This window comes from Stenella coeruleoalba (assembly GCF_951394435.1).
Source record: "Stenella coeruleoalba genome assembly, chromosome: 11".
Lineage (NCBI taxonomy): Eukaryota > Metazoa > Chordata > Mammalia > Artiodactyla > Delphinidae > Stenella > Stenella coeruleoalba.
The window spans coordinates 33,661,012-33,675,358 of record NC_137157.1 but is presented as its reverse complement, the minus strand read 5'-3'; the positions used below and the strand labels follow the sequence as shown (position 1 = coordinate 33,675,358).

Genomic DNA, 14,347 nt, shown 5'->3' with positions numbered 1-14,347 from the left:
CCATTTATTTTTCTTTATCTCCATTCACTTCTCTTATATACTTCTACTTAGAGTCAATCAAAAACATTTAGTGACACCTACTCTATAGAGGAACAGCCTTCCTAAGACATTATACTTTCATTTTACAAATTGTATTATAAATATAACTTTATTTACCCTCTCAACGGTAGTTCCCCATGGAAGAGTGATTTTTTTAAAAGTTCATGCATGAGATGCTAAACTATAGTGCTCTTTTCTCGATTAGGAGTTTAATCCCTTAAGAATGAGGTGGTGTCTTTGCATGTCTGGTATAATACAAAACACAGAGTTTACCAGTCCTAAAGAAATAAAATAAAAAGATAGCTACTCCTAACATTCTTATATTTGTATTACTAAACTTAAAATTGTGCTTAGCAAACACTCAATAATTCTTAGATATTATAATTTATAAACTAATCATATGTCTTTATAATTGGAAATAAACGCATTTGACTTTTACCGTAATGGTACCTTTCCTGGTGGAGGTTATGTGGCAATGCATCATGTTTAGGTAAAATAAAATTACCAAAAAAATCCTTCTTTCAATTCTATTTTTAAAAGTTTTCTTGAAAAAAAGCAGGACAAGAGAATTAAATTCTACTCTGCAGAGGAAATTTTAAAACCACAGAAGCTTAGAGATGAAAGGGACCTTAAGTATCCAATTCAATCTTTCATATTTTTAGACAAAGATAACACTAAAATATTCAAATTATGTATCCTTTGTTCTTATCAAAAGTCCACAAAGACACATAAGGAACTGTCTCTTAAACTATGCTATGCATTGCAAAATCATTAATAGTCTCATAATTTTGCTCAGATGCGGTGTGAGGATTAAACATAAAAGCTGTCAGAATTGAAATATTTCATCAAGATCCAAGGATAGTATTGCACAACATTTATAGACTCATTTCTAATTATATTCAGTAATTTATAATGTATCTCTTTGTATCTAGGGAGGAAAAGAGATCAGTGATGATCAGGAAAAGAGAACAGAAGTTCTAGTGAGTCAAGGTTGAGATTTTGAAGCCGCAAATATCATGTTTAGGTGTTAAAAACTTAGATATACTTCATAACATATTTAATCCAAGAGGCCTGAACAAGGAGTGAATATTTACTGAGCTTTTATTATGTCCTAGCACCATGCTAAATTTTTATATATAATCAGATTTAATCCAAATTCTTGATGGTTTAGGATTAACTCTATTTTAGAGATGAGAAAACTAAATACTAAATAGGCCATACAGAGTAAGGGTTAAGAGCATGGATTCGAATTCTGTCTCTGCCACTTATTAACTGTTGCACTGCTCTGGGTCTTAATGGGCTTACCTGTGAAATAGGAGAAGTAGTAGTACCTTCTTCACAGTGTAATTTTTTTTTTTTTTTTAAACAAGATGTTGGGGGTAGGAGTTCATTCATTTATTCATTTATTTCTTTTGGCTGTGTTGGGTCTTCGTTTCTGTGCGAGGGCTTTCTCTAGTTGTGGCAAGCGGGGGCCACTGTTCATCGCGGTGCACGGGCCTCTCACTATGGCGGCCTCTCTTGTTGCTGAGCACAGGCTCCAGATGCGCAGGCTCAGTAGTTGTGGCTCACGGGCCCAGTTGCTCCGCGGCATGTGGGATCCTCCCAGACCAGGGCTCGAACCCGTGTCCCCTGCATTAGCAGGCAGATTCTCAACCACTGCGCCACCAGGGAAGCCCCACAGTGTAATTTTAAGTATTATGTAAATTACTTAGACCAGTGCACATAATAAGTGTTATAAGAAGTATTAGCAGAGGTGGATTTACCCTGAAGCTAATGAAGTTTAAGCATAAGGGCTTCCTCATTTGCACAGTCACATTCCGAGGCCCCATAACGACCTTAGTGATATTATTAATCAGAACTTTAAAGAGCAACTTATTTAATACCCATTAAATATGTCAGCATATTTAATACCTATTGCTCATTTTAAAGAGCAACCCCATCAATTGTCAAACTTAAATTTGCCTTTGCTTGTTGTTATTATTGTTATCGTCATATTAGAAAGATGAAATATTTGCCCCAGTGCATACAACTAGTAATGGCAAATCTGAGATATGACCGAAAGTCTAGGTGACTAAAGAGCTGGAGTTCTTAACTAAGATAATTTTCTGCCTGTTTCTAGCATTTTCCCTTTGTCTTATAACTGTAATTATCTTATAGAAAGAGCATAAATCCTCCTTTCATGTGAGAAAATAAGTATTTCCCCAACTGTATTTCCCTCTTACCTCCAAAGAAGGAGGAAATGTTCCACATTCAACAGTGAGTGGGGTCTATAGTAGCCAACTACCATCATCCACCAAACCTCACTCACATACATACATGGTTGCATTCCAGGAGCATGAAAGGAAGTGAGAGCATCCCTCGAGAAGAATGAGTAACCCTGCACCTTGGTTTGTTCTCTACCAGAAGTCCAGTAAAGTCTCTTACAGCATCTATTTCTCAACTATGACCCTTAACCATTTGAAAGCAAGGAGTTAAGCCTAGAAGCAGGGGTGATGAGAGATCAACCTTGAATTTATGGATTCATTCTTTAACTTACCCATGAGTCCATTCACTGCAAATGTACTGATTTACTACTCTGACACAAGTGCTTTATGGGGACCAGCTGTATTTGGAGAGTATATGTTGAATTCATTTGTTCAATCAACAAATATTTATTGAGCATCTACTCACTGTTTATCTAGAAAGAAACAAGATAGATGAGGTCCCTGATCTCACTGAGTGTATACTCAATTTTTTTATAGCTATCTTAAGTCACTTTACTTATAAAAAGAGGGCATTCTAGCCTGCAGATATAAACCTTTGAGAATAATTTGCCTTGTTTGTCAGCATATTTAATACCCATTGCTCATTTTCATTCTTGAAATATTTTTCTTATCACTGCCAATGCTAAAATGTCTCCCCAAGGCTCTATTCCATTCATATAAGTAATGGTCACTGTTGGGTGACCATTCACATTACTAATCGCTTTAAATTACTATCAACAGATATGCAAACTTTCTCTAGAAGGTGTAGCCTTACAACAGGCTCCACAGTAATTGAATCACAATCTATTTTAAAAAACCAAATAATTGACTCTTAAGAAATCAGTGTTGTATGTGTTATGTATGTTTTGCCAAAGGGATGTCTTTTAAAACTCCTAAGCAAGTATACATGAAAGAACATTAGCACACAGAAGTATGCTGAACTTTTTCCTTTCACATGTACTTGGTGCAGATGGCATTTTGCCTTATTTTAGAAAGTCAATATGCTAGGGACAAAGAGATCTCTTGTCAAGGACTGGAATACACATTCACCTGGAAGAGGTAAACTCATACTCCTACTTCAACTTTCTTTCATTTTTAGAACTAAAATCAAAAGAAGAGAGCCATACTTTTGTGAATTACCTAGCGCCATTATCAGATCTCCCAAACGACATACCAATCAAATAACATCAAAACTTTCTAAGTTATACAGTCCAGCTAATAAAGAGGCTATGTAAATAAAATTGTTAACCAGCTACAAACTTTTAAAAACTTTTTAAAAATCCTTAAGATTTTCACCTTGACATTCTTCATGAATTGATACGGTACATAATAAAACATCTTATGTAGTGGATTTTAAGTTGAGTTATAGTTTTTTTTGAGTGACAATTCAAGATCTTACCTAGAGCTCAATTTCACCGCTGCCACTGCTCTCAGGATATTTTTGCCAGGGATAGAGCATTCCAATCATTGTTCCTAATGCGCTGTCTCTGTCAAGTAATAACTACTTAAGTTACCAGGTATTATCAGGGGAAATCTCTTTCAGGAACACCTGGGAACTAAAAAGATGTATGTACTCAAATATCCAGCATTTCTCAAGCCAATTTCAGGGCTCTTTCAAATATTTATTGGAGGTTAGACAAAACAGTACAAGATAATTTCCTGTTCTGCAGAATTCATAAATTACCATACTTCTAATTACAAAGAGAAAACATCCAGCTTGCCAGCAACTTCTACCATGACCTCAAAACTCAATTCTTCCTTCTGATGAAGTAACTGCGGCATGAGGTGCTTAAGAGAGCAATATGAGGCACCTGGTTTTAAAACAACTTGGTTAGATATGTTCTAATTCATTCAAAAGCAAATGCAGATTTTATGTGTCAATTATACAACAATAGAGCTGTGTTATTTACTTCTAATAATTTTATTACAAATATATTTTTTGGAGACTTTTGATTTCAAGTTGATATTAGGACAATGCTTGTTATCACCTGTGATATAGGTCTAGGAAAAGCCAAAAGAAAGCCAAGAGCTGACTGAATGGTACCTAACAATAATTATAAAGCCTTATTCACTAAATTAGATCCTTTCGTATTCATTGTTATTATCAATGAATCACCTGAAAGAACAATTCTGATTTTATATATCCAACAAACATATGAAATACTGCTTTAGTCTGGCAATTTTTTGCTCCTAGCAAGGTTTGGTTAAAAAGTCCAACCAATTTTCTGCCCTCAAATTTTATTAATTAAAACACCAAGGAATCGTAACTCACAACCGAGAATCCCCCAGGTCTTTAAAGTGACATTCCACTTTTCTGAACTTATAAAAAAAAAATGTTGCTGATTGCTATTTAGAAGCATTAGCTTTTAAAGCAATCATTGTTTTGAAAATAGAACCTACAGATGGAACTTATGTGAATACTTGAATATGTTAATAATCTGAATTCAATTGTTGAATGACCATATGAATGTCAAGTAAATTCATGCTTCATTATTTCCTTCTTTGGGTTTTCTATGAGAAACAAAAGCCACCTAGAGACTTTTAGAAAATATTTTCAGAAACTTGAATAGCTTATTGAAAAGAAAATATCTAGACTCTCCAACGTTTTTATTCTTTACGTGAACATAAAGTTGCTTAAGAAGGTAGTTATCAATCTTTGGGATTCAGTCACAGAACATTTTATTATTATGGAACCAAAGTAAACAGTCCATCTCCTGAGACCAAAAGGTCTTCTGAAAATTGTACTCTTCCTATTAAATGTTATGAAAATTAGAAAATTTTAAAAAAATAATTCTGAGCATAAAGATTTTACATTGGCTCCATTTCTTTTATTTGCATGAAAGTTAGAAACGAAAAGCATCAGGGCGGGGGTGGGTGGGATGAACTGGGAGATTGGGATTGACATATATACGCTAATATGTATAAAATAGATAACTAATAAGAACCTGCTGTATAGCACAGGGAACTCCACTTCGCCGTACAGTAGAAACTAACACAACATTGTCAAACAACTATACCCCAATAATAATAATTTAAAAAAAAGAAATGAAAAGCATAAAATGTTTGTGTGTCCAAATAAAATCATTTTGTGACCAAGTATTATTTTCAGATTTCCTGAAGACTGTTTTCCAGATTTTTAAATCGAATGATTCTTAACATTTAGAAAATATTTTCTGGTAGGGGAGGATTAGCTTGGTGTCCAAATCCATATAATTATTTGTCCATCTCCCTGGTTTTTGGATTTTATCAAATATCAACCAATCCTTTATAAAGTATTCACTTTTATATAATACCAGCTGATCTCAGATGATGCTAGAGAATAAAATGATTACTGTGTTTTTGATTTGAATACAAATTATAATTTTAGTTTATAAAATTATATAAACAACTGTATTATATACGTCCATCACGTACCAGGCACTGCCCTGGGAATTAGAACACAATGGGGACTAGACAGATATGGCCCTGCCCTCCTTAACCTTTACAGTGTGTGTTTTCTAAAAGTTTTTTATGCCTCATACTTTGAAGTTTCATTTGTTTTCCATCCTGTCTCTAAAACTCTCAAATATCCATGTATTATGAGACTATTTACAGAGCTACCTTAGGACATTCAATCTGGGGTGATAAATATTCTGAGTGAACAAAACTGAAAAGACAGAACAGGATGCAGAAAAGTTCAATAAACTTTCTCAAAATTTTATGATCTCAAAATCCTAATATTCCCTCGAAAAATCCTCATTTTTTCCTGCTGACAAAGATACAATTATATTCAAGTTGTTCTTTTAACTGTATAAATGTTATATCACAATGTATACAAATACATTGCTCAAATTTTTCCTTTACATTCTACAAGTAATTTTATACGATATATTTGAAGAATGCATTTGCTGTTATCAGATAACTGTTTTATCATCAATCGAAGAATGAATCTATCAAAGGATGAATCACTTGTCATTTAAGGAAAGTTATTGGTTTCTATATTTTGGAGTGGAATTATTTAAATCATTGTGGAACCCAGGAAATGAAATTGATAAACTTAATCATGTAACTAAGTTTCATCTGTAGTTTCACCTTTGTGAAGGTGAAAAAACAGACAAAACAAAAATATCTCATCTATATCAAAACTAAACCTTGAAAAAAACAAATATACATTAATTCTATTTCAACACACCATGTGGCTTATTTACTGCTTAGTTTGAAATACCCATATTTTTACGTCCCTAGCTACCCCTGTGGTTTAAGCAACGTTAAGGATTGGAAAAATACAAATCTTTAAAGGGAGGCACTCAGTTATTACAGCAACTCATGCACAGCCTCACTATTACCACTTTCGCCAAAACACACGTTCATAAAAAAGCATCACCTTCAGGAAGCACCATTCCATTTTGTCAGAGCAACTTAAAATACTATTAAGTTCCCCATCTTTTATTGTTTCCTTCCACTTTTTCATAATTTTGCATAGAAAAAATATTTTAAAAATGTTTGTATACTCACCTCCCTGAACAAAAGCTAGTTTTATGGGTAGAGTAGATTTTGCAGTGGCAAATTAAGGCAACAAAAGTGGCCATATGAGGGAAACTCACAGGGGTGCATGCAGTTTTATTGCACTGTTATTTGGCGTACCAATGACAGAATTCTTGAATTAGTTAACACACACACACAAATACACAACAACTCTGAACTACAGGGATAGTATTCAGAAAGATCACTATGCCAAAAACATAACTTGTTTTGTAATACCATGAACTTTCCTGAAGTAATTTTTTATATATTTTTACAGCATTTAAACAGACACACTTCAAAACTGATGCTACTGAAAAATCCTTTAAAAAGTAGGAAGGATTTTCTTTTGGTAAGGGGAGTTGTCTGAAATATTTTTTAATGCATCGACACTAGGAAAATACAAGCCTATTTTTGATAACTATCACAACCATAGTTTTTAATACTACCCAGACATATTTCTTTATTTTAACATACAGTTTCATTAATTATCATAAATACCATATTCGTGACATATCAGATTATTAGAAAATAAAACAGGTTTAGCAAGTTTGATAGTATTGATTATTGCTGCTTTTGTTTCTTAAGCTAGTCAACTAAACCATAAAGACATTGGAATGAGGTAATAACAGAATTTTTCAAGTAGACATTCATGCCCAAAATAAAGTCTGGAGATTTACTTTAAAGTTGTACCACTATATTGTCATGCAGACCCTCTAAAATAATTGTATCATTTCCTACCATGTAATTGTATGCTTTTAAATTGACACTAAGTAAATTATGACAAGTACAAACAGGTGTGATTGAGAGAAGAGTTGTGGAAAAGCGCTTATGCCAAAACAAGTATGTTTATAAAGTAAAGCCCGTGTCTACAATTAGCCTCACATTTTTTTAGGCATAAAAATGTAGCACTTGAGTTAATAAAATATTTAATAGGACTGATACACACATACTGACTCAAGAAAAATCTGTGTGTGTATGTGAAATATGTTTATTTACACAATGGGCATTGCCGGCTTGAAAACAGCAAATCAAATCAAAGTAAAATAGTAATAATAAGGATTAAGAAGGACAGCTGTTTGAATCCTTTTTTAGTGCCTAAAATCACCTAAATTTCTCAAAGATTTTTGAAAGAATGAGTTCACAAAAAGTTTCTCTACAGAGTATTTTCACTTTAGGAACTTGCCAGGTTTTAGGAATGCCCCACTCAAAAAGGGAGCCAAAGCATTGTTTCTGGATTGTATCAGCAGCTCTGTTTTTCTGTTCTAATTAGTGGCTAATAAATTCTAGTTATGTCTTCATCAAAATGTTAACTCTTCCTATAATATACTAAAATTCTGTCTAAAGCAAAATAAAACTTGCCATCCCACTACTCTCAAATAGGCGAGGCAACAAACAAGGAGAAGGTGATGCTAGTGGTGGAAACCAGAAGTGGCCAAAGGGAGAAAAAAGGAGTCAAAATAATCATCTTTTATTTTCAGAGATCCTTGAACTGGTCACTGCAATCATTGTTACTGGAACAATATCCTCACCAGTTGAGTGTACACGCTAGCCCTAACTCCCTAGAGCTTTGTTCCCCAGGAGCAATTTTCATCAGAATCTAACTGCAACAAAACACATACTTTCACAACAGAAGCTCCCGAATACACACACGCTGGACTTTACCTGTTTTTATGCCGAGTCTTCAGCAAGTTCCTTCCAAAGGGAGCCATGGCCCGCCAGGCCAGCGAACAGCAAGGACAGTATCTCCAAGTTCTCTGGGGATGGGGGAGATATCTGGATTTCTAGGGTGAAGGGAAGAGACCTGGAAGCTTCCTCTTCACCTCCTCAGATGCTCCTGGTTTTCAGCTCATTAGTATCCGTCTGAAGGGAGCTGCTGGAAGTTGTGCAACTGTTGCTTAACTTTGAACTGCGGGATTGCTGTGGCTGCTGCACCTTTGGAGACCTGCCCAGCTTCAGCCTCGAAGGAGGCGTCTGGAGGCAGGAAAAGGAAAAGAAAAAAAAAAGAGAGAGAGAACGAGAGGAAGGGAGGAGGACTCTATTGTGTTCTATAGTTATTTGCAGACTTGCTAAAAGAGCTGCCACCCCACAGGCATGGTAATACCCACGGAATGGGAATTTCACTCGCTTTGGAAACCCCCCTCTTCCGCTCTCCACGCCCAACCACACAGGGTGAAGTGAACACACATAAAAGATTTAAAAGTAAATACCTCCACCTCCCATCCAGCTCCAGTCTGTGGAAAGTAATCTGACGGAGGCAAGCAGGAGTGAGGGCCAAGAAGTCTTTGCCCAGCGATTCGACACAAAATTCCCCCGCCCGGGGTGTCAGTGCTGTAACATACATCGAGGAGCGAAGCTGGAGGCTGGATCGAGGGAGACTCCCAGACCCCTGAGGAATCTGAGCCCCGAGTTTCCCCCAACTCCGTCCCTCTACTCTTCAAGGTCATCTTCCAAAAGCTGGAGGACCTGAAGGACCAAAGGGCTCCAGGGCTGAATGATCACAGCACTGGCACAGAAACCAGCCAGGGTTTGGGGTCCCGACCCCGCCGCATCTTTGGCACTTACTGGCCCTTTTAGACCACGGGCGTTTGAACGAAGAGCCAACTGTTGGCTCTCGCCCCTCGAGTAGTAAATTGAGAAAGGACGCGCCGCGAGGACTTCAGGGAACTGAAGTGTGCAGGTCGAGGGGCTGGCTGACATCACCTAGTCTCACGTGATCTCGAACCCTGGCCCACGGCAGCCCCGGCAGAGTTGGGCGAGCGCACGCGGGTGCGGGCGGCAGCGAGCAGCGCGGGAGGAACTCCCCTGCCCCGCGACGCCGTGGGAAAGCGCTGTCCAAGGGCGAGGCCCTGCAGAAACTTCCCAAGACATTTTTTCTAGGATTCCGTTTCCACTCCCCTCCTCCGACTCCCCTCTCTTCTGCCCCCGCCCGCTCGCCCCAACTCCTGCCCGCCCCAGGCCCTGCCTGCTGCGCTTCTAATCTTGGGCTTCCGTAGCAGAGGGAGGGAGGGAAAAGAAACTGTGGCTTCACTCTGAATACCACTTCAGGACAGGGGATCTCTGGACCACTAGAAACACGAAAGGCTCAGACTTTCTTTGGGAGCACACCCTCCACCCTCAACAAAAGCAAGCAAAAAAAAGTGATCTCAAAGGTTTCTATAATTTTTATATGTCCTGATTTATGCAGAATTATACAGAGCTCAAAAAAATCATTTTTCCAAAATTTACTAGCATAACTCTTCTCTAGTCCTCTATACTGTATACACATATATGTATTTTATATAACATTATTATCTAAAATTTGTTGTTTATTGTTTGTAATTGTACATAAATATTATATATAAGCCATATATATATATATATATATATATATATCCCTAACTGTTAGAAATTAGCCAATTTATTACAATAGCCAGTGCTTTAATTCAGTTACCTTTTTTCTACTCCTGGAAGATAGGATAATTTTTTTAAAAAATACAGTCATCTTTTAAATGGATCTGTGGTAGTGGTACCAGAGAAAACCTTTAAAATACTGAAAGTCGTAAGTAGTAATGACATATTTTGTTTTACATGTATGTGTGTATATATATATATATATATCTCACATATACATACACAGTTTACATGCAGCGTAAATAAAACCATATTTAGGGTGTACTTCAGTTTCAGTTCTTGACTTTATTTTACAAGCACATCACAAAAAATCATTTAAACTATCATGGAAACTTGCCCAGTTATTCTAAGTTGTTCAAAATAGAATCCCCTAAAGCTATACTGCTTGCTTATTAATATGATGGCTGCAGCCAATTTGCAAAGAATGTTGCATTTACAAATATCCCTGCATTTCCTATAGTTTTGGTTCTCCACCCTTATTAACATTATTTGTATATGTAGTTTTCATATAAAACAATTTTTAATAGAGGAGTTTAATGGAACAAGAGGAAACATTCTTTACTAGCATAATCTTATGCTGAGTTTCAAGTTCGCACAAATGAACCTCATTTAGGATGTTATTATTCCTCACATAAAATATTCTATTAATACTATTTATGACAAGCTCTTTGATGTGTAAGAATTAAATATCTCTCAGATATTAAAAGCTGAAAGGAATCAAAAACATGGGCACTAATATCTAAATAGAAAAGTAAGCAAGTAACAATTTGAAAAGAAAATAAGAAAACCATGTTTAAAAAAAAACTAGTAACCAGATATTGTATAGGTAAATTGAAATGAGATTTTATTTTGCATCTACCAAATTGCCTGATTTTTAAAATGATGATTCTCAGCTCTGTCAGTATGATGGTCAGAGTAGTGTTGACATATAGTATTAGACAAGGAACTGGCTATTTTTCTTTACAGGGTAGAAAGTAGGTAAAAAATTATCTCAGTGAAAATTAGGCAAACTAATGACTGCATGTCCTTTCAGTGATATAATGGAGCCTTGTCTAATAGTTCTTCCCAAAGATAATCCAGTCCCCTGGCAGAATGCAATTTTTTAAACTTACTATTTACTACTGATTAGGCCCAGACTCTGTGAAATTTAGGTTTAAGTTGTGTTTTAAGAAAAAGGAAAGATGCAAGTAGAAAGATAACTCAAAAGGTTATAGTTTTATTGCACTGTAGGACATCAACCAATTTTACATCTAACTTAGTTTTATTTCAGCCTTCTGTCTTTAATTCACTAACTATATATAGCAGTCTTCCCTATCCTCTTTTGGGCCAGTTTTACAATTGTGCTGAGTTCCTCATTAATAAGTCAATCTTTGACACTTGCCCACTATATATTTGTATGAGATTCATAATAGCAGTTTTTTGAAAATTATACTTTGAAAAACTCTGAGCATGCATCTGTCCTTTTCTGAACCAATAGGAAATCTTCATAGAAGAAAGATGGTTACTTATCTGTACAATCCCTATCTTTCCCTATGTGTAAAATGTGTTTTGATGGCAGAAAATAGAATGTTCTTTCAATCATCTCTAAGTATACAGCTCAACCAAAATAAATAGAAAAGGTATATTTCCTTACATATTTAAATTAACATGAAAAATCAACAGGGAGGATGGTACATTATACTTGATAATAAAAGAATGAATATTCTCTTCAATCAAATGAACATTATTTAATCTGTGGTTGAGGTGTTATCAGAAGCTAAACAGTGTTAAAACATGTATTCTGATAGAAAACCCTGTTTTTGAAGGAGGTATAACAGACAAATGTATCAATTTTTTGTCTAGTTCATTCATAGCCTCTCTTCATATTAGGAAGTTGTTGGTTTTTTGTTTATTTTTTGCTGCACCACGCAGCATGTGGGATCTTATTTCCCCGACCAGATATCAAACCCATACTCTCTGCAGTGGAAGCACGTGGAGTCCTAACCACTGGACAGCCAGGGAATTCCCTAGGAAATCTTTTTTAAATCGAATTTTTCCAGTGTTATTGAGATATAATTGACATACATCACTGTATAAGTTTAAGGTGTACAGCATAATGACTTACATATATTGTGAAATGATTCTTGCAATAGGTTTAGCCAGCATCCATCATCTCATAGATACAATAAAAAGAGAAAGCAAAAAAGAAAAACAAATTTTTCTTTTTTGTGATTAGAAGTCAGGATTTACTCTCTTAACGTTAATATACATTATATACCTGTGTTAACTATAGTCATCATGCTGTTCATTACATCCCTAGTCTTATTTATCTTGTAACTGGAAGTTTGTACCGCCTACCTCCAATTCCCCCTCCCCCCAACCCCATCCTGACTTCTAGTGACCACACTCAAGACATTTTATTATATGAACTTTTCTGACTTTTAGCTTTAGCACAGATGACTTCACTAAAAGGGTAGCAGATATAAGTATAGGGGTTAAGAGCATGAGTTTTGTAGCCACAGAGATCTACGTCATAGTAAAGATCCTGGCCACTTCCTAGTAAAGATCTTGGATAAATTACTTGATGTGTCTGAGCCTCAGATTTCTGATAATAATAATGCATTCTCAGTTTTCATTAGATGTAAGTTTAGAAGAATTTTAACTTTTTAAAAAAATACTGTCTTGTACAGATGTGTTGTATTCTTATTACTAGAAATTTACTCTTCACATTTTAATGATTAAATTGGCTTACTGGTGTAATTATCATACACATCTGTGCTAGTAAGAGCCAGTTTTCCCCAGGGCCTGCATGAAAAAAATAGCAGAGCTGAGGTTCTAGATCTTGGATTACACACAGGTACTTGACTCTGAGCCAGTTTATCACCACTCATATGGTAATCTGTGAGGAAATAACATACTACAGAGCTTGTTATAATCAATCAGTTTATCTGATTTACTGAAAACCCCATTTTCAATTAAGGGGAAAAGAGTAAGATAGAGAACCTGTTTTGTTTGGACAACAAATAACTCAGAAATAATTAAAACTGGCCAGAAGAGTGGAATCCAAACTTGAATGAGAATCTTTGGACAATCAAGATGTGGCAAAAGGGCACCATGTAGAACAGAGCTGTTTATATAGCAAAAGGTAGAAAATCTCAAAAAAGTTAGTGGAGGATACGGTTAAACTGAATTCCAGAGCTATTATTTTTATTCCAATGAGTGTCTATCTTCTAAAGTTCTTTCCTATCTTAAGATTGCTCATGGAAATAGAAAACATGTCTAAAGAGTGGAACAGATGTATTTTTTTGTCACAGAATCTTTTAAATAATGAATGTAGGTGTCATGGGTTATGAAATAACCTCTCTAAAAGTTTTGAGCAAGGAAGAGATAACAATTTTGAATGGTTTAGGAAAAGCCCAGAAGCAGAGATCCCATTTCAGCTCTAGGATTCTATTACTGGCAGTATTCTTTTGATTCTCCAAAAAAAAGTTTAGAATGGCCGTCTAAGCTTTTGTAGGATTTACGTAATCATGTCTAATTAGTCATCCAGCTAATAGGTGGCTCCAAGCTTTTAATTAATTAAACAGTATTTGAATAGCTGGCTGGTTGGGGGTTGGCCAGATACCTGTGTCCTAAATAAAAGGCCAAATTTCTTCACTTGGTAGCCATGGCTATTATTAACTCTAAATGAGATAAAGTGACAAATCCATATAAGGAAGGCTGCTACTAGAATTGCTCAACTTCATGGGACTTCCCTGGTGGCACAGTGGTTAAGAATCTGCCTACCAATGCAGGGGACATGAGTTCGATCCCCGGTCCGGGAAGATCCCACATGCCACAGAGCAGCTAAGCCCGTGCACCACAACTACTGAGCCCGCGTGCTGCAACTACTGAGCCTCTGTGCCTAGAGCTCATGCTCTGCAACAAGAGAAGCCACTGCAATGAGAAGCCCGCACACCGCAACAAAGAAAGCCCATGCTCAGTAATGAGGATCCAAAGCAGCCAAAAATGTAAAAAAAAAAATCGCTCAACTTCGAAGAAAGTGTTGTGAAACAAAGATACTTTAATAAAATGTGTGCATATGAATATATAAACACCCTCAAATATACATTCACCTGCTATATGAAATAATAGAGTTATAATGTATTTTGGTGCTTTATGCAAAGCATTTTCATGTCTGATATCTGATTCCA

At 35.9% G+C, this 14,347-nt stretch overlaps 1 protein-coding gene across 1 annotated transcript in view; it reads right to left on the bottom strand.

The window, feature by feature from the left end:
• The window catches only part of RASSF9 (Ras association domain family member 9), a 28,549-nt gene extending 19,342 nt beyond the window's left edge, over positions 1-9,207 (bottom strand). The window contains exon 1 of the mRNA XM_079938074.1: positions 8,448-9,207. Coding sequence (XP_079794200.1) covers positions 8,448-8,494 — 47 coding nt within the window. The 5' untranslated portion in view covers positions 8,495-9,207. The remainder of the gene's footprint in view (positions 1-8,447) is intronic.
• Positions 9,208-14,347: the final 5,140 nt, after the last annotated feature.